Genomic DNA, 21492 nt, shown 5'->3' with positions numbered 1-21492 from the left:
ACTACAGCTACTCATCTTGCAAACTGGATATCTATTGGAAAACCAGAAATGAAACCGTACAGGCTGGAGATTAGATTCAGGTTCCCTTCCTCTTGTATTAATCTTCAAGCAGACTTAAGTCTGGAAGACCAAGTGTGGAGCAGGGGGAGAAACAGTGTATGGAAGCATGACAGTAGCAGCTAGCTTTTGATTTCAGTTCTGAGAGTACGTGATGTCAATAAAGGCAGTTTATGAGGTGACTAGATCCCAGGTACCTTAAAATTTAAGAATAACCTGTGCAGGGAGCTCCAGAAGCTGATGTAAATCTGAAGTATTGGGATACTGCTGTTTGTATAAACTTCAGCAATAGTCCTAGCTCCCGAATGAATGCACTGCAAAAATTGATTGTGGCGACAGAGGCATAGAGAGCCGTTGTACAAACTGCATTAGAAGGAAATAGTCATTCGGGAGGCAGTTGCCTGTTGTGTATGTGTCTCTACCGGGGCATATCTTAATTTATTTTCTGAAAAAGAATGACTAGTCTGCCTGTACTAGAGCAGTCTCACTAAGATTAATGTGAATGATTTACTCAGCAGGCAGGTCTGACACTTCCGTCCCTAGCTTTTGACCTGATCTTGAGGGTGAGGCATGGCTGCTGGGTATGACAGGTTACATTAGTTGCTTTTCTATCTCTGCTTCAGTCTAGGGAGCTATCATACTGATTTACCAACTGCCGTTGACTGCAGTTCTTGGCTTTGTGTGCTTCATTTTTAACTCCAAGCATCCGTTTCTGCAGTACAAGAGGTTTTTTCTTTGTCAATACCCCTCACCTACCAGGTGACCAAGATCCTAAGTGGGAAAGAGAATGCTGTAAGAGATCAATGTGAATTCCATCTGTTATACTGTTGTGCAATCATTTTCAGTAAATGTTGGACATAGAAGCAGCTAGTCTAATGAAGGACTATCAAGTTTCTGAATTGCTGTAGTAGTCCACTACTAGTACCAGATTTCTTGTCCTTTAGGCTGATTGCAAGTCTCTTACATGTTAGGGTCTTACTGATGAGTCCTCAAAAGTTTTAGTTTGTCTCGCATTGTCTAAGGATGTTGGCACCACAGTAGGAGGTGAGTTCTAGTGCTAGTCAATGTGGCCTCAGTTCAGGTTTTTGAGCATCCTTCCATGTGTTCAGGGAATGTTCAGGTCATGTTCTCTAGTGACAATGGGAAGTCACTTTGAGGCTTTCTGAAGAGGCTGACTATCCCTTTGGAATGGTCAGTCTTCCCAAATTAATCTCTTCTGCATCATGTAATAGCAGCTAGAGTTGCTTACTTAAGGAAGTTCATGTCCCTCGCTCCCACAGCTGTAGAATTGAACTGGAAATTACCTGGTGGCTATCACAGCTAGGCATTTCTCTCCATAGCTTTGGCTTTACCTGGCATAAATATGCAATTTACAGTGAGGGACCAGTCTCTGTCATCTCAGCTGCAATATAGTCAATGTAGCAACTGAAGTTAGGGCTGTTTTGCTAGCTATTGCACAAAAATATGTGGTCACATAGCAAATTACTGGTGGACTTAGGCACGAGATCCCACATCTCTGTAGTGTTAGTTAACATTCGCTGCAACACTTGTAGGTAGTTTAAGAAAAACACTATAAAGGCTGGCTGGGCTGTTCTGTAGCATAGAGCAATCAGTGAAGTGCACTCACACCTAAGTGCGTGCTTTGGACACCTCTTCTTACAGCTATCCAGTTCCACACCTTCCTTTATAGCAAGTATTTCTTGGCTGAAACTGTAATATCCATAGAGTATTACAGAAGCAAAATACTATCCGTTAAGTGAAAGTTTGCTTGCTTAACCGCTCTCGAAGGGCTGAATGTCGTGGGTACTGGCACTTAAATTGTCACACTTCATTAGCCATTGTAACAGCAGCTGGCTACCTCAGTGTGTTCTGCTGACTGTAAATTGACATTGGACAACAGCTTCAGGATTGCTCTCTCAAAGTGTTGAAATGTCTGTTTCAAATATTTGATCACTCTAATGCACCTGTAGAAGTAGAGAACATGTGCCAAGTCTAATATCCTGCTGTTGCAGGATTCAGTATTGTATAATGCCTTATTTGGAGGAGGCTTTAAATGTTACCGTTTCTGTTACTTAGAAGCAATGTGGAAAAACTGAAGTTTGTTTGTGAATGTTGTTAATTTCATTTTAAAAATCTGGCTAAATGCTAGGAAACTCATGAAACTGATATAGGTAACATGCTCTTGTTCTGGCCCTTTATTTCCCTATGTACATGCTTTGAAGTTATTTGTCTTTCATGGTATTTCTAAATGCTTATGGGACTTTCAGGATTGCAGAGATTTAGGACAAAAGATCCAACATATTGCAAAACAGCATTTAAATCCCAAAGAAGGAATCCTTCTAAGATTACAGCAGCTTTTTCTCCTTAAAATAGACAAGCAAACACCCTGTTGTTACTTGCCTGTTCCAGTGTCTAATTCTGAATCCCTAAATGACTTAAATAGGTTTGATGTAGACTTCTCTGTTGCTTTTGTGTATTAAAAAATAAAATAAAATTGGGAGGCATCTTCTGTTTACCTTAAGCCTGCCTTCTGTGCCATAGAAAGGCAACTAAATCTACAAAGCTAGCTAGGTTTAGCTATCTGACCTCCCTCTCATGCGATCCACAGTGTTGGAGAGGAGGAGACCTGGAGAAGTCACCATGGACTGCTTGGTGACTGCTGGCAATTAATGATCGGTAGGCTGGCAAATCATTTGATTCATTCTAGGGGAAGCATTCAGATCTTAAGAAGTAGGAAAACTGACTGTATTCATTAAACTAGACCACAGAAATAATCTTACCAACCATATGGTTATACATAATGCTCATGGAAGAGCATCAGTAAGTAATTCACTGCAAGGACTGTTTCCAGCTTAGGGTGTTTTTTCTTGGTTTTGTTGTTTTGTTTTTTGTTTGGGTTCTCGCCCCTAAACGACTGGTCTTTATGGCTGGCTGACTTCATTTTCAGGTAACAGTGGTGTTAAGGCATGGATGAATCTGTCACTTAATTCTGATAATTCTCCCTCCTTTTCCCAACTATGTACTGTCACCTCGCATATTCTGTAAATGCTCAAGTAACATCACTTCCGTGAAAGTAAGGAGTACATAGACTTACTTGCTTGTGTACCTGTAATATAAATCTTTGTGCTCTGTGACTCCTCCACAATAGCACACGCACATTACTTGCACAAAAGTATGCTGTTAGTGTAATGAGGAATAAATTCTTAGGCTGTCACTCAGTTTTGTAAAGCAACTCAATGTAAATGATACATGGGGGTTGAGGGAAGAAAGGACTATTCAGACTTTTGTCTAAAACCTGCTCTATTGCAAATTCCTGTCACTTGCACTGACTCAAAGGTGGGATCTTTGTATTCCTTTCCTGAACAGACACCTACAGAACCTGACTTGTCTTGATAGAAATTTTACTGCTGGTTTCAGTGGAAGCAGGGCCTGGGCCAAAAACAAATCACTTAAAAAAGAACATTTGGGGCACGAGAGGAAGGAAATCTGTTAACCAACACAAACTTAAACTCAGGCCTTGACCTTCCCCATAACCTGTAAGAAAAATGCTTTAAGAGTAAGCTTGGCTGTTGGAGAGTGATTGCCTTGTGCCAGTTATTAGCTGATTCTAAGGCTTGACTTTGTGGTATGAACTGAATGCCTGTGGATGACTTGTAGACTGTATTCATCTTAAAACAAATAAGCTCACTGTCCTGTGTTGTAGGATGAGTAAGCTGTGTAGCTCTAGGTTTGTGTAAGACACTCAAAAATCTTGTTGCACCTCACTTGCTTGAGGCGGCGCGACACTGCTGCTCAGGCCATAGGTGCTGGCCTGTGGTGTGTAGACTGGGCTGGAGTTGAAAGTGGCATCCAGAGAACGGGTGAAGTAACCATGATACCTTCTGTTACCAGCACTGCAAGAAGCTAGAAACTCTTCAGAGGGAATGGGGAGAAGCAATGTGCATCTTTTCCCTGTCAAGAGAATGGAAGAGATCCTTACAGCTAGCTGGGCAAGAGGGCAGATCCTCTGCAGAGGATTCCAGACTAGTGCTTTTTATGCCCAAAGCTGGTGCAGAGTCTGTCTTCTCTTGTGCCTCAGTGAATGCTGGGCTTACCCTTTACTTACATTAGACTTTGTCTTGTTTGAATGTGAGTGGATATTTCCCAGCCTCAGGGTTTGGAATGAGCTGGGGGGACTACCTCATCTGAGCTCAAAAAAAAGCAGGGTTGGGGGCTGAGGTGAAGACAATAAAAATATAAAGGAAGCAAAGTATGTCTTTATGAAAGTGGAGGAGAGTTAATGGGAGGGAGATGGAAGGAAAAGCTAGACCATAAGCTATTATAAGAAATAAAAACTGGAGCAATGCCCAGAAGGCATATAAAAGCCAGAGTGATATAGTAAATGAGGCTGCTGTAATTGATAATTAAAAACTTGCAAGATGTTATGTTCTTAAGAGTTTCTTACAGAAAAAAAAATTGTATTTCTGATTGAAAGTCCAAGAGGCAGATGAACTCATAACTGCATCTAGGTTTGGACATTCCTGAGCTCGCCAGAACTTGGTAACAGTGTGAAAATTCAAACTGGGTGAAAGCTTTCATGAGCTGGAGCTTCATTGAAAAGATGTTTGCATACCAGTGTTGATCCATTAGGCTTCAGCCCTGCTGCATATATGTCATGGCTGCCCTCAGCTCACTTCTAGAGGACTGGGCTGCTTCGTGTTTTGCTTGCTGAGGTGGAAATATTTACTCACCCATAAAGAAACAAACGTGACCCAAGTCTTTCTGTGCTTCCATACTTCAAAGCAGCAGCAAGTTGGTACCATGGTTTTTTCCTTTTATGCTGTCTGGTGCTTGAATACAGCTAAAAATTGTTTGACGTTATGCATGTTATTTAAAAAAAACAAACCAAAAACAAACAACAAACCACACCCAAACCCTAAACTTTAATAGATAGTACTGTTTTCCAGCACTTCTTGCAAGTGTACAACAAGAGGTGGGCTTTCATTCTTCTTAGAATAGCATCTGTATGCAGTAACAATAGACCTTTTGTGTATCTTTGAAATTGGCTGGGTTTGGGTAGTTTGTTGCTAAGGTTTGAACTGTCATGGGGGACTCTTCACTGCTTCCTTGCTGTGTTGTACCCACTTGTAAACATGGCTAAAGTCCTGAGTTCCTCCTTTTGATGGTCCTGAAGAGCTCCTTGAGGTCCAAAGTGTTTTTCTCCCTCCCCTACCCTGGTATTTAAAAAACAGTGTAAAATAAAAGGGAATTTCTACAGTCTGGCTATAATGCAGAAAAATTGTTGGTTTTTTGGTTTTTTTTTTTTAAATGTACATATGGTTTCCCTGTAACCATCATAAATTTTCCCTCCAGGGTCCTGTATACTACTTTGTTCTGCAGTTTTTCCTCTCATAGCACAACTTTCTGACGTAAAACTTCTAGAGAGGTGCTGTGCTGAATATAGTTACAGGAGTGCAGAACAGGATAAGTTGACCATTATGCTGTCTGCCCTCTCATTAGGGATTGTAAAGGGCTGGAAAATATCTGCAAATGCATTTTGTAAAAAGTTGTAGAAAAATCATCCAATTAACATGTGCTTCTACACACAGCTCCTGGTCTTGTTTTGCATTTTTGCATGTAAACTTCAGTTCCTGCAAGGACAAGTGGTTTGAACAGCTGAAAGATGAGGACAAGTAGAGCATGGTAGGTCAGGTGATGGCACTAGAAAAAAAACGTTTGCCTAATCATACATTAGTTACGATGTTTACAGGCACATCTATTTTGTGATGCAGTTTTGCTGCTTGAGTCATTGTGAGCAAAGAAACAAATAGAGAAAAGGCAGTTCTATATGCAGGGAAAGGGACTGGGAACTGTGAACCTAGCGTGCTCATGGCTTCTGTACAAGACTGGGTTACTACATTTCTTGCAACTGTGCCCTAATTTGTGTTTAGAAACAAGAACAGTGGTGGCTCACTGGGCTTTTTGGAGCCTCAGAGGTTTGGTGGCTGCAGAGCTTGCGGTTCTCTGAATGAAGGCAGATTGATGTGGAATACTGATGCCAGTCTTGCTCCTTCCAAAAATGAAAACCAGACTGCTGCAACAACGCAGGAAAACAGTTTTTCAGTCTGCTATGAATATCATACATGAAAGAAAGCAGTAATAGCGCTTTTCTACTTACAGTGTATCAGCTGTTAAATATAGCACAGAGCTATAAAAAGCAGAGCAAATTCTAGTATGTCTTTTATACATGGAGGGCTGGACCTAATAAAACTTCTATGTTTAGTGCTTGAAAAAGAACCTTTGATTAGTTTCTTTTGTTCTGTCCTTACAAAATTGGTGGACTGACTGGAGAGTTTGTAGAAGCAAGGATTTTGTCTGTGTTTTTGCACCAATGCCAGAAGTGTTTTACTCTTAAATTTGTATTGCTTGCTTGTGTCTTGCAAGGTCTGTCACTGAGGCTTGCTTGCCTCTTTATAAAAGTGTAACACGGATGAGACAAAAGCAGCTTGTGGCTGGGTATTTGCCTTATGGGAGAAGAGAGGTTTTGACAGTAGGGGCCATAAATCTGGTCATGACTTACTTTTATATAGCAGGCTTCTGGTTCATAGCACGTTTGTGCATGCTGTACCTGTGTTAGATCGTGTTTGGTCATGCTGCATCTAGCTTATACAGTAAGATGAGGAAATCGAGACTGTACAGCACATAACCTAGAGAAAGATCATTGTTGGTATAGAATCTTTCCTTATTTTGACTAGCTATGTGCAACATTAGTTGAGTTTTAGCAAAATAAATAAATCCTCTAACGAGTGATGGCTTAGCGAGCTCCATACAACGTCCATTGTGAGAGAGAGTGCATGAAGCATTTATTATGTGAATACCTTGTATTGTATATCTCTTGATTGGAGCTTTTCCTCTCAGTCTAATAGCAAGAAATTGCTGAATCCAAGATATTTGTAAAGTAGCCTTAAGATTTTTGTAACATTTCTTTAACTTTTTCTCCCAATTTGTGTTTATTCTTTTTATTTGCTGGCCAAATAGTTCAAGTCCTTTATGCTGCATTTCTGTAATTGTAATTTGTGTAGCCATGTGGTAACCAAGAGAAAAATATGAAGGGATTGCAGAAGTTACAGGAGGAAATACTGAAACAAGAAGAAATGATCTCCACCTGTCTTTATTGTCCTATAACTGGATCTATATTGAGGTCTTTGAGACTGCTGGTTTGTTTTGTGGTTTGGTTTTTTTTTTTTGTTTTACCTCTTTTTTGTGGTTCCAGGATTTGAGGACTAGCAAGTATAACAAAAGGACAGACCAAAAGAGTAGAATGGTTTTCAGTTAAGGCAAGTTAGAGCTATGTACAAGTAGAGAAAAAACTTAAGGGGAGAGATTTAAATAGCTCAAAAGAATGTAACCTATTGGCCATGCCCGTTCCACAGAAATATCTTTCCTCTTTATAGTGACTTAATATAGCTTCCAGAATTAAAAATAGAAGGTAGTTAGCCTCGTAAATTTTCTCCATTAGCTGTTATAAAAACATCCTGCAATATGCAAATGTTTGAGAATCAGCTTCTGTGCAGTGTACCTCTCTCTTGTTCCTAATACCCTGTTGTTTTTTCTGCTAGAAAGTGGAGTTAGGTAAGACCTACTTTGCAGGTGTGAGGATGCAAATGAACTCAGGGTTTGGACAGACAACTTTAGTATTTTTTCTCCCTTTCCTCTCCCTAACACAAGTCTAAGCTCAATGTCATCTGGAGGGAGACTTTCTACAGATTGTCACTGTATCCTATTTTGAGAAAGGGATGTGATTTCTAATTCTAGTAAACAGAATGCTATGGCAAGTAGATGTGTCTGTTTAAGTACAGTCATGGGTGACCTGAGAGATCTCAGACGGAATGTCTTTTTTAAGTTCTTATAATTGTTTTTCTGCCTTGTGTTACAGTTATATTTTTATGAACATTTTGTTGGGGGAATGGGCCTGACAATATTTTTGTTTGGCTTTGTTTTATATTGTTTTTCACCAAACATTGGGAATACCCTATTTTTCATGAGGCATTTTAAAGTGCTCATCATAATTTAAAGAAATAGCTCTCAGATTACTGGTGACACATACTAAAAAAAATGCAAATCTTTTAAGCACAATCCACTGCATATTTAATGCATATTAATATAAGCATGCGCACTTTGTAAGGCTTTAACTATCTTGTTCTTTAACTGAAGTTCCTTGATCTTAACGCTTCTATTGAATATTTCATCAAATTGCTGGGAAATGTAGTTGGATGATGAGTTAAAGCACTTTGCATCCTGATGAATGCTGCTGTACAGGCATGTGTCAGATACTGTCCAAAAGCTGCAGAACACAGCTCCTCTTGGGATGGGGATGAGGGGAAAGAAATGTATTGCTTCAGAATACTGAGGGGTGGGAGGGGGGGGAATGCTTCCTCTTGGCAGAGCAGGGAATATGTCAAAGGGCAAAGGAACTAAATTACATTACTGTGCAGCACACCATTGTTTTGGGAGGTACCCGTTGTCAGGCAGATAGCGAACTCCTTTTATTTTGGACTTCATGATTAGACAGATCTTTGTACTGTTTAAATAGCATAATGTCTTACTATTAAAGTGATCAAAGTGCTTCAGCGGAGCCTTTTGTCCTTCTCAGTGTTGTATTATACTAGGAAATGTTTGTTTACTAATTTCTTGTTGTTCTTTTCCAGATTGCTGATCTACAACTCCATAAACTGGATGAATTGGACTGCTTGATCCAGGGCCTCCTTTATGTTGATTCTGTTGGTTTCAATGGCCAACCAGAGTGCTATTATTTTGAAAATCCTACAGATCCTGAACAGTGCCAGAAAAAGCCTTACTGCCTTGATAATCCATATCCTATGCTGCTGGTTAACATAGGCTCAGGGGTCAGCATCCTAGCTGTGTATTCTAAGGACAACTATAAGAGAGTCACAGGATCCAGGTAAATTTAATTCTATGTTCTTTTAACTCTATTTTCTTTTCTCCTTAATAATTGAACAGATAGAACCAGACAGTGTGACTAGTAGGTGCAGCCCCGAATTGTGCCTGTCTTCCCATTTCTTTTAAAAGCCCACCAGCAGCAAGACTGGAAATATCCTAGGATCCCTTTAGAGGGGGGTCTACATCAGGGAATTCATTGATCTGTTCAACCTCAGAGCTGCCTTAGTCTCCTCTTGGTGTTCTTACCTACTCCTATCCCTTGCTGTGAATTACCAAATAAAGCTGTCCCAGTAAATGAATCTTCTCTCTCCTGCTTTGATCCCCCAGAACAGCCAGAGCAGTGAAATAAAAATGTTTGGGCTAAACAAAAACCTCTTGCTTAGTAGTTAGGATGTATCCAGGATATAGGAAGACTTTGTAGAATTACGTGCTACTACTGGATTTTGGCAGAGGAATCTCACTAGATCTCATTTCCTTACTGATTGTACTAGTCTTTGGACCATGCTGGTAAATTAAGGAATGCCAGCGTGTAAAGACTACAATCTAATTGTCTCTAGTCTTACTTTGTCCTTAGTGTGATTTCAGCCTGGGTCATCTCGTGCTGTCTGAAATGGTTTGTAGGGTACAGCTGAGTTGAAATGGTCTCTGGCCTATGTTTAGTAAGAAATTTAGGTGTGACTGCTCTGTTTAGGAATTCAGGAGTTCAGTAGTGTGGATGCAGAATTTTGTTCTCAAGGCCAAAAAACAGCCTGGGGCATGTTTAAGTTTACTCTATAGATATGGCAACAGTGCTTACTTATAGGAAACCACTTTAGTTACAGATCTTCATCCAGACTAGTAGTAAAAATACTGATAAATCTATCACACTTTCCTCATACATGCAAACTAAATTGATATACTTCATTTTTAGTAATGTTGTAATCTTAAAAATGAACAAACCACCAAAACAGAAACCTAAAAAAATCCCCTTCCAAAACAACCACCAAAGAAGCTTTTTGGATTTGCTATTGTCCCTTCCAAAGCTGCATTCTGTTCTTCAGTGCATGGTACGTATTAATAAAATTTCTCCTGTATACTGCACATGACTGCATATGTGTCTTCTGTTGCCTTATCTAGGGCATATCTTTGCCACAGTGGTAGCCATGAGCCATTTTTCTATATACAATACAGGTGGATGCAAGTTGAATGGGAGAGGTATTGGTTTTCTTGCAATTCTGGTTGTTTTTCAAGCATAGCCCTTTTGATATCTGTAGATGTGCTTCTGATCCTTTCCCCACTACAAAAGGAAAAACATGACTGCAGTGGGTTGCTGACTTGTTATAGATGATGAAATCAATACTGTCTTGTGGATGGTGTGCAGAGCTTCCTGCTGTTCAGATACTGAATATATTAGTGCTACTACATGTGTTCTGGAAAACATGCCAAATAATCCAAGAGCACTGACTGAACGGTGTTCCTATCTGACCTCCTGTGCTTTTTCGTGAAGTGCAGGTGTGGTGTCTCACTGATCCTCTTGTTTACAGTGGCTCCAATTGGTGTGACTGCAATCAGTGCAAATAAGCTAACTTTCTCAAGGGTTAAGAAAGAATGAGGAAGGATGTAGAGGTTAGTAAGTTGAAGTTCATGTCTGTTAAGGGTGAAGAGTCCAAAGTAGAATTTTAATGAAATGAGTTAGCAGCCTGTTACGCACAGTCAAATACTCCCTGCTAAATTTATAGTCAGTGAATATTGTACTTGAGTCCATGCAAAATATTAAAGTGGCTGCTCCTTGCTCAGAGTTCTTTGGAGGGCTGAGACATTCAGGGCTGACGCTAGCCTTGCTTTGAACAGGAACCAACCAGACTGCTTCCTACCACTGGCTAGGGGGACACAATCTGTTTTGGCTGCCTGCCCCTGCATAGATATTTAGCTTTGATTGCTGTTTATTCTTTCATCACTGACTTAAGTGATGTGCTGGTTAATTATTCTTGCACCAGGAAAACTTGCTAGGGTACTACAAATAGCAAACTGACATCTGTGGTGTTGGATTGGACCTTATTCTCAGCTAACCCTTTATTTAGCATAATTTTTCCTGTTTTAAATATTAAGGACTTAAGAGTGGTTCAGTTAAAAACACGCTGGGTGACATTTGTGTTATAGAAACTCAATTTAGGGTGTCTGTCTTCGCTTCTCTGAGGGAGGAGTTGCAAGATGTAGTTGGTAGCTGTGTAGACCATGTTGAAAACGGGTTTGAAGAGCTGTGGTAAAAGCTGGTTTGAGCTGCTGGTCTGAAGGAACTGTGCTTTTCTAGTCTCGGAGGAGGAACGTTCCTGGGCCTGTGCTGTCTGCTGACTGGCTGTGAGACGTTTGAAGAAGCACTAGAAATGGCTGCAAAAGGAGACAGCACCAATGTGGATAAGCTGGTGAAAGATATTTACGGAGGAGACTATGAGCGGTTTGGCCTTCAAGGGTCTGCTGTAGCCTCAAGGTACATCTTAATTGAGCTGTTTTTAAGGAGTTCCTTGAGAAACTTACTGTGCATGCTGAACCGAGTGCGTAATCCCTGGACTATGCACTATGTCCATGTGGAAATGTCACTCTGAATGTATCATGTGGTTTGTCCTTAGATCTCTCACCTACTTCTTACTTTTTTTTAACAGGTGTAAGCAATGCTTGATGTAGTTTGTTTCCATTTAAATTAGTTATTTTAGAAGTGTGTTTGCTTGTTGTTCTGCCTTTCCAATGAGATCCCTTTTCATGTGTTCATATCTGTCTCAAATTGATGGATATCAAGTCCAAGCAAAGCTTATTAAATGATAAAACTTCTAAAGACTTTTATCACTCCTTAAATAACTCATATTAAAAAGAATAATCTTCCTCACACAGCTTTGGTCATATGATGAGTAAAGAAAAGAGAGATTCCATCAGTAAAGAGGACTTGGCCAGAGCTACTTTGGTCACCATCACCAACAACATAGGTTCTATTGCTCGCATGTGTGCATTGAATGAGGTAAGATAGCATATTTACTATAAACTTAAAACCTTTAGAAACAACGTAGTAAGATTATCAGAATACAAAAATGCAAATTGCTGGTATAGTAGGTGTGTAACTGGCCTTGGTAAGAATGCATATATTTAATGTTGAGCCCTAACTCTTGAGATTTGTGTTATGTGCATGCTTTGATGCAAAGTGTAAGGTACTTTGAGCTTCCAAGGTAGGGAAGAGGAGAGAAAAGTTGACTGTAAAGATCTCCTTGAACCATTGATGCCTAGAGCTGTTCAGTTGCTCTCAAGCTGTAATATGTAGATATTAATGCCTTTGTAATCCAAATTAATATTCTCAATTACCTTGTAGTTATTAACAGATCTTACTATACCATGACAGATTTTTTAAAAAATAGTATTTTGCTTGGCTTATTTCCATAGCATGATGGGTTCGAACTGTGTATTGTGTTAAATGTTTTGATAGATATAAGATCCGTTGCATTGGGTCAGAGAGAAGAAAAATATAGTTCATTATCCTGCCTCAAGCACCTATCAGATGCTTGTTACATTCTTTTCTTTAGGCATGATAGTTATGGATGAATCGTTCCATTCATACACCTTTTCCAGCAGTTTAAAAAAAAAAAAAAACAACCACCCCCAAACATTTAGACATGTGTTTTGAGCTGCAAATTGCATCCTTTACTATTATGTGGTAACTTATCTCTTTTGTCTGCTCTCAATGACTTTAATCTTTTTTTAATACATTGATGTTTTTAGCTCCACAGCATTCTGTGGTTAGAAGAAAATGCTTCTTTTTAATTTTTTTAATCAACAACACACCCACACCCCCCAAAAAAACCCCAACAAAACAAACCCAAAAAACTCACCAAACTGCCATCTGTTTACTTTATTGGGTCCTATCTAGCTTTTTGCTTTATGAGAAATAGCAAATAACTCATCACTAGTGCTTTTGGTGGGTTTTGGTTTTGTTTTTTTTATGAACCTTTACCACATCTCCCTTTTGGTCTTTCCAAGACAGGAAGTCCTAATGCTTAGTCTCCTCTCCTGCGGAAGACACTCTGTGTCTCTTTTCCACTGTTTAATTTTGTCTTTTTAATCTCTTTATGGTTCTAATTTTGAGATCGAATGATCAGATCTTCACGCAGTATTCAGAGTGTGGTTGCACAGTGAATTTATGTGATGCCATATTGATAAATTTTGTGTTCTTACTAATAGTTCTTAATATTTTATTTTTGTGAGCATGGAGCTCACTTTTCAGAAACTATTCACAGTCCTTCCACAGTCTTTCTTGAGTGGTGGTGGCTAATTTGGAGCCTATCATTGTGTCTGAATACTGAAGTCTCTCTGTCTCTTCCCCCTTCCATTTATGTCATTTCACTTTTTTAATTTAAACTTAATCTGCCATTTTATTCCTCAGTCACTGGGTGTAAGTCTCTTCAGCATTGCTATGCTGTTCTTTTTTTTTTTTTAATTCTGACTCTCCTGAATAATTTTGTACGCCAGTAAATATTATGTTTGATAATATCCCTTTCTAGAGCACTTCTAAAAATATGTTGACAGCACAAGACTCAGTGTATGCCCGTATCAAATGCCACTGATAACCTCCCTTCATCGTGAAAAGTGGCTACAGACATTGGTTTTTTTGGCAATTTGACTCTTCCAGTCAGGATGATTCTCTTTCAGTGTTCTCTTTGCTTTCAGCTTCTTTACAGTGTTGCCTTGTGGCATGGAGTTCAAGCAGCATTGTACAGGGCTATCAAAGCATGGAGAGTTGCAGCAGGGAACCACATGCGATGCATTGAAAGGAGGAAATAGGCTACTAATGAAACTAATGCTTCAAAGTCATTGTGAAAAAGTTCCTAACATCTTTGTTTTGTGGGCAGGCTTACTCAAAAACTGGACATGATCTGTAGAATTTTGTGGAGGAATGTGGATTGATGTGTAAAGTATTCCTCATTTCCCAGACAATGTCAAGGTAGACTTTCTCCAACAGAACTAAATTTATTCTGTAGCTTTAGAGAAAAAAACTTCAATTTAGTAGCTTTACATATTATTAAAAAAGATTTCAGACATGATATATCATTGCAAGTCAGCTAATCTCCAGATAGCTTGCTCTCGGGGGAAAAAAAAGTAGTGCTGTCATTCTGCTAAATAATCTAGACACCTAAATTGCCTTTGGGAGATACAGCTCTGACTCTCACTAAGCTTGATGAATGAAATGCCCAAATAAGAGGTTAAAGAAAGTTAAATATGATATATTATTTTGTGGAGTTTGTGTGTATTAGATCAGGGTTATGGTGAAGCTCACTTTTAGGTTCTTTGACAAAATCAATTTATGCCCTGAAGCATGAGTTTTGATAAGTTTGGGGGTGTTTTCCTTCTCCCCCTCAATGATTGCAGCTTTAATATTGTGTTGAAAATGACTTGCATATGTGCAGGAAAAAAATGAGGCTGGGGAATAAATGAAATATTCTGTCTGCAGGACTTCAAAGCAAAGTTTGCTTGCACAAAGTTGGCAATAGGGTAGAAAAATTCCATAGTCTGGAACCATTTGGCTACACATCATTTGAAACGGTCTGTCCTAGGCACAGCAGAACTGCATAAAGGAAACCAATCCCCCTGGTTTATACTTTGCCTACTAGCAGAACATGTAAGTTGCATCTGAACAAGGCTTCTTGCAAAAATACGTGCAGAAATTTTTTTTATTGCATCTTTCATATAGATTCCCATATTCAATTAAATTGGCAAATATGTGTATATACTGTATTGAAGCTATACTATAGCTTTCTACTGCAGGGTAGTTGAACAATTTAGCAAGACCCCAGAGTGGTAGAGTGCATGTCTCTTCCAGGATGTTGTAATTTGGTTAGCTTAAGTAAGCATTTCATCACCATCCCTTCATCAGTTTAAGACTTCTGTCTTTCAGCTTTGAATATTTCAGCAGTGAACAATTTAAAAGTAAATTGGCAAGACTCCCTTAAGAGATAAAAGTAGCATTTCTTCATTTTCCGACTCCTGAAAAATGCTAAAGCTGTTTTTAGTTCCGTTCAAAAATCTAGGAAACTTTACATCTTTAACATAATTTTTAACCTTGTCAAGTCAAGGAATGTTGGAAAATAAAATTGATATTAAATTTGCATGTTGATATACACTCTGCTATTCTGGTAGATATGACTAGTATTTTTAGACTTAAATTTTCAGTAATTTTTATGCTCGGTGTTAGATACTGCTTGCTTGAATTTCAGGTAACAGTAGCTTTGTGTGTATATTCAGCAAAAAAAAAAAATTTCATGAAAATGAAATTCAAATGTAGATTCTAATCAATTTGATGGTATTGCATTACAGGAAATTAATTAGTTACATGTTTGCTCCTCCTCTGTCAGAAATCACTTCAGAGACAAAACTGCCTTGTCAGAGGATGCAAAATGCTCTTGGCAATGTTTAAGAGCAGCCTTTTGAAATTTGAGTTCTTATTTTCAGCCATATAAGTTCCTAGGAACAAGTATGAATGCATGCTGATGTGACTGCAGAGTCTAAGGGGATAGATGACTATAAACCTGAATTATTTAAATAGAGTTTGTGTTGATGTGTTTGGTTTGAGGACAATCAGACATGTAACTCAGTCATCGGAGACTGGATGAATGAATTATTGCAGCTGGGTATCAGCACTCTCCAGTACTGAGTGTATTCAGGTGAGGATGTTCTCTGTGGTATGTCACATGCACAGTACTGGACAGGACAAAACTGCGGTCTGTAGCAAAGTAATTGCTGCAGAACCAAGTGTTTTTAGAGCTGGATGAATATAGAGAGGTAACACTTGGTAATTGTAGCCCCTGTGCAGATTTTCGCTGGTAACTTTCAGCAGAGGACTCTTGAAGATACATTTCTAGGGCTCCTTCAAGAGTCCTGTAAAAGCTTACGTCTCCAGGATTTGGCCTCTTCCTGAATCTTCTAGACCTATTCTAGTGTATGGTGAACATGATATGGTACACAAATTCAAAATGCAAGTGCATTTTTGTGCATAACAGGCAAAACTGGGCTTAGTAAGATAGTTATGGGTATTGTTTAAGCACCGGAACTGTTGCTTACACGCACTGATGTGCACACAAGTAAGGATAGTGTGTGGCTTTCTCACTGACAGTGTAGTGCTGATTGTTCAAAAATGAAGGTTCTATACGAAAACTGAGTTCAAGTGAGCTTTGAAACAAAGGAATGCAATACATGTCAAGTATCATGGTGGCCATCTTTTGCTTGCTTTTTGAAAATGGAACCACAGTCCAGATAAGGAAAGATGCTGCTTCCCATCTCTAATGTAATCCTTCTCAGATACCCTTCAGAGGTTCTCCATCTAGATTTAATAATCATAGTGATCTCTGAAAAGTTGCTTCATTTAACAAGCAGGGGGAAAAGATGTCTTCAGTGCAGCCACATCATATACAATTAAAAAAACAAAACAACCAAAACCACAAAACACTCATAATCCTGTTCATATTGGGAAGGTCCTGGGCTTTTAAGAAAATATTCACCATCTGTGATAATAGCCTCTCACTTTCTTTGGAATAAAACTTTTTTTTTCTTGAAACATTTCTACTTAGCAGTCAGTAACTGCAATTATTTTTTTGACTTTTCAGTCGGAAAACTTAATGTAACCCAAAATTCCATTTAACTTTATAGTGGAGGCAGAAGTACATATTGAATGAGACAAATAACACAGCTGAATATAATTTTTGCTGGTCTACTTTACAGAATATTGACAAGGTGGTATTTGTTGGCAACTTTCTCAGAATTAATATGATTTCTATGAAGGTGCTAGCGTATGCTATGGATTATTGGTCCAAGGGACAGCTGAAAGCTCTGTTTTTGGAACATGAGGTAAGGAAACTTATATGTTGAATTTACTTCTATTTGTAAGTACAAGAATGTTGTGGTTCTTGACTTGGTGAAGTTAAAAGGGAGAATTTCAATGCCATTGCTTTGAAATGAATGCACAAATTAAGGTCTGCTTAAATATAATTTAGTTACAAATTATTTGAAAATGCCCCTTGTTAACTTCCTGGCTTGATCACTAATCTTGTGATATTTGTTGCTAAATGTTGCACATCTCTTATTTTTGCTTTCTGACCCTAGTACCAACAATGTTCATTTGTGTGGTCTGATATATAACCCTCAACTAGAATTAATTTTTGTAAGCATAATTTTGAGGTGACTGTCCGATGGATGTGTTCATAATGGAAACTGCCCTGCCTCAATTACAGCATCATTATAGTGGTTCTGTAACTTCTTCTTTCTTGACAATTTCGGAGAACTATGTAAGATTTCTCCTGGTATAAGGTCCTTTCTCGGACCTAAAGCAGATTATATTAAATCATAACTCAGATACAGCCAATAGTTGGCACAGCAGAGCTGATCTTACAAGAAAGGTCTTTTAATTGCCTTAACAGAACTGAAGACTTTCAATGCTCATGCTTATGTCTTATTTTGGAATTTGAATGGTTTTGTTTTGCTTTTGCCTTGTTTAAAGGGTTATTTTGGAGCGGTTGGGGCTCTTCTAGAATTGCTTAAAATGACAGATGATCAGTGATGAAGCTGATGAGATTCCTACTGCAGATGCTGCTGGATAAGAGTGAAAGCCACTACAAGGACGGAAATGAAGCCATTATGGTAGTTCTACCTGCTGGATTTGTAAATAATTTAAAATCCTTTTAGCTGATCTTTAACTTCTGGGTTTTGAGCTTATACTTCAGAATTCATACTGGGAATAATGAGGGGTTTTTTCTGTACACTGTATTTTTTAGGGGAGAAATGTGCAAGGTGGCCAAACATACAGATTTTATGGATTTATTTTAAAAAGCGGATATTGTTTAATGTAGGACCTGTGATATGAGGTATCTGCTTTTCTTCTGGGGTTTACTGATTTAGTGTGGTAATTTTAACTTCATTTAGTAATCACTCTAGGAGATTTTTTATCTTATTTTCATGACGTTTCATGATTTGTTCTTGGTTTCAAATGAAACTACAAAGCTGATGCATTTTACTGTGAAAACTAGTCATTGATATTTTTTTTGCCTTTCCTTTCCTCATTAGATGAGACACTTCTTTTATTTAACATCTCCCTACACCCCCCCCCCCCCAAAAAAAAAAAAAAAAAAATTACAAGCTTTCTGTGACTACATGACTACTTTCTTGGCAATACTCTGAGAAAACTTGGCAAGGGCACGGGGTTTAAGATTGTAATTTTTCAGTAGTCATGACTTCCAACAGGAACAGTCTGCTAACTGTTTTTGCGGGACTAATTCTCCTCTATATTAAAAATTTTAAACAAGATGCAAACTAAAATTTTAATTATTGGCTTAACACTAAAATGAAATCCTGTTTCTTTTGAAAATCTCTGATCTATATGAAGAGTTCTGTAGTACAGATATTTATATGGTACATGCTTGGCATTAGATGACAAAGGGAGGAGACTTGTTTTCATTTATTTGAAGACTTTTCTGTAGTCTGCAATTTTTAACTTGATCTTAATCAAAAACAACTGATAACTGCATTATCCAAAGCCCAGTTTCTAAAATTAGGAAAATACTGACTAATGTATTTTCTGGTTTTAAGCTAATGTTAACTTCCCCTCCAGGACACTAAGATTTGAGTGTTTATTCCAATACAGTGTTTTCTACCTTTTTTTGATTTGTGGACCTCTCTAGATTTTTTTTTTTTTCCAGTTGAATTGAGACCCCTTTGAAATCTATGTACTTAGGTTGCTGCGTAGCATGTATAAACTTGCTTTTCTTAGACACCATGACGGCTCACAAATCAGAGGCTGAAAACCGGTCCATAAATTATTTTGTCTTGCAAAACTGTATGTGATGTCACATAATGTAAAGGGCTCATCAGAGGGACAGCATAAAATTCAGACATGTGTATTATCCAATATATTTTTGGAAGGGGGTTTATTTCACTTTTTTAATAGTCATTAATTTCCGTATCTCCCAAATGTTGAAATAAATTCATACTAACCGAAGTGTTAACTTGTCTGATGGAAATAAAGACCACTACTGTTTTGTCGGTTTTAATGTATCTGTGGAATTCATTTCTTGAAATCAATTGTGCAATACATAGCACTTGTTTTGTGACATATATGACTAGTTATCTCCATTATAATTCTTTGGTTCTTGATGTTTTTTTACTCTTTGTTACATTGCTTTGGTCTCTGAAGCTTTTTGCCTGCTTGAAGTTGACTTTTTCATAGATTGTAAACTACAACGTGAGACAATTAGCATGTTGTAGTTGATATTTCATATAATATTGAGCTTGAGATTAGTGGGGATAGTTCTGCTCAGTGCCTCTAATTTTTCATGAACAAAATGAAACTTTAAGCTTGTTTGCTAAGTTTTGCCTGCAACTAAGGATTGGTTTATATGTTGCGGTTTTTTTAAGGAAGACTTCAGAATGTTAAGAGGTAACTGCACTTCTTATGAGAAACCATAGAGGGAAGCATAACATCGACAATATAAATATGCTTTGCTAAAGCAGTGGAGCTCGAGGCAATTTGTGGGGTTGGTTTGTTTCAGAGAAAGATTCCATTTTTTTCTCCCTGGTCAATTTTTGGAGGGAATTTGATATGGGAATATCTATCACTTGGGTGTTCTTGCATTCTTAGCATTTATAGTTATGTGAAGGAAGAATATAATGTTAAGTAAACAACTATGAAATAGCACTTCTTTTAAGATTAAAATCTTCTAGTCCTCAATAAAAAAACCCAGAAACCCTAGCAAGTCATTCAGGAAAATATATATGGACTATGCAAGATGCACAAATTGAGGCTGTGTGGTGGAAGAAGGAAAGCACAATTCTGATAGCCCTAATGTTAGCTGTAAGATTCCAGGGACTGTCAGGTAAGTTCATCACAGCAGTTGTAAGAGAAGCACAAAATAAAACTTTTAACTTCTAAATACTGATTCAAAATTTAAAATGCTTAATAGGTAAGTTTCTGTAGTTAAAAGACTGGGAAAAAGAAGTGTGAAGTGTATACTACACAAACGAGTACATATGCTTGGGAAAAATATTAGCAAACTAATAGGATGGAGAGTTATGAGAAGTCACTAAGTAGGAGAAATTAGAGGAGCCTGGTGTAAGAGGAAAATGACGTTGTAAGTTAAATTCTTCCTTTCCTGAGGGAGAAGAGCCTACTGCAAAAGTATTTCTTTATCTTGAAATCTACAGTTGACTTGTTTTTTTTCCTCCTTCCCCACCAGCACCATCATATGAATCTGCTAGTACTGCAATTTGCTTCTTTAACTTTAGGCTTTGCCTGACTTCACTAATCCCAACTTTTGTTTTCCTCCCATGTACCTCCTCCATAATTAAGGTAATGGACAAATGACAGCGTGATTGATTTCTAGCACTGTTCTAATATTTTTGCCATAGGGGAGCGCTTTGGGGCTGTTCTAAGAGCATCACTGTTGTCTTGAATTTTTCTGATTGTGTTTTGTATCCGGTTGCTGTCTACAGTCATCTGATGGGAGGGTTCTTTGCCCCGCTTCATCATCCAGAGGTATCTAAACAGTCTGTAAACAGTCTTACTTGACTGCATAGATGAACCTTTACTATAACTGGTACAAACTGGAAATTTGAGCAAGCAAAGCTCTGTTGCACCACTATCGAAGAGTTGCATTGAGAACCTAGAAATGTCCAGATCCTTGAATCTTTTTGTTTTGGGAATGGTGAGGGTGAAGGAGCAGACTTCCCTAAAGAAAATCAGTGAGTCTGCAGATTTAGTATGTATTCAGAGCACTTGTTTCAGTATAAATTGATGAGATCTCTTAACAAGCTGGGCTGTGTTCCTCTAGCTTCTCTTTCTGAACCATGTTAAAGTAATTATTAAGGTAAGTTGGAGCAGAATGAGTGGGATTCCTTGCTCTCAATTGTGATGGCTTGTGCCCAGGTCTGCTGCTTTTGGACTCGAACATTTGTTCTTGTTGAAACACATGCTATTTTCCTCATTCTCTCCCCCCTGCTGACAAACCCCCATTTTTAATGGTTTTGACAAAGACCATAATTATGTCCCGTAGAAAGAAGGGTCACTGTTTTAAAATAAAGTTTTTGGACTAAATTATTGGGGAAAAGTTGTTAATGCTGCCTGAAGAGTAAGAGGCGACTAAGATACAGTATGTACTTGATCAGATTTGATAGAGAAGACTAGTATGGAGTGGGTGAGGGCAGTACAAGAATCTGACTTCCAGGACAAGTGGGGTGTTTGCAGTGCATTCCAACCTCAGCAAAGCTGTCCTGGTGTTTCACTGTTATCAGCGCTTACGTTCCTGTTAGACTGTCACAAGATACTTGCAAGTGATTTTTGGCAGGACACAGCAGAATTTTAGAGATGGGAAAACCATATGGGGTTGAACTGATGACAAAATAAACATACATTATTGTTTCCAGTCAGATGAGTTCTTCTACCGGGATCTGTTTTTAAAGTACAAGGTGTCTTTGAATTTGGGATTAATGAAATACAGG

General features: G+C 38.3%; 1 protein-coding gene across 9 annotated transcripts in view; it reads left to right on the top strand.

Moving 5' to 3' along the window:
• The window catches only part of PANK1 (pantothenate kinase 1), a 48852-nt gene extending 29816 nt beyond the window's left edge, over positions 1-19036 (top strand). For 7 of the 9 annotated variants that reach the window (XM_072870109.1, XM_072870107.1, XM_072870106.1 and 4 more), the window contains 5 exons: positions 8745-8998; positions 11288-11464; positions 11863-11986; positions 16729-16854; positions 17504-19036. In XM_072870109.1, the coding sequence (XP_072726210.1) occupies positions 8745-8998; positions 11288-11464; positions 11863-11986; positions 16729-16854; positions 17504-17563 (741 nt within the window). In that variant the 3' untranslated portion in view covers positions 17564-19036. Of the gene's footprint in view, positions 1-8744; positions 8999-9892; positions 10044-11287; positions 11465-11862; positions 11987-14464; positions 15675-16728; positions 16855-17503 lie in introns of those variants that run through there. The other 2 variants (XR_012043780.1, XM_072870110.1) reach the window with 2 other exon arrangements.
• Positions 19037-21492: the final 2456 nt, after the last annotated feature.

This window comes from Ciconia boyciana, chromosome 8 (genome assembly GCF_034638445.1).
Source record: "Ciconia boyciana chromosome 8, ASM3463844v1, whole genome shotgun sequence".
Classification (NCBI taxonomy): Eukaryota; Metazoa; Chordata; class Aves; order Ciconiiformes; family Ciconiidae; genus Ciconia; species Ciconia boyciana.
Note: the sequence above shows the minus strand (reverse complement) of the source record. Positions and strands in the feature narration are given on the sequence as shown.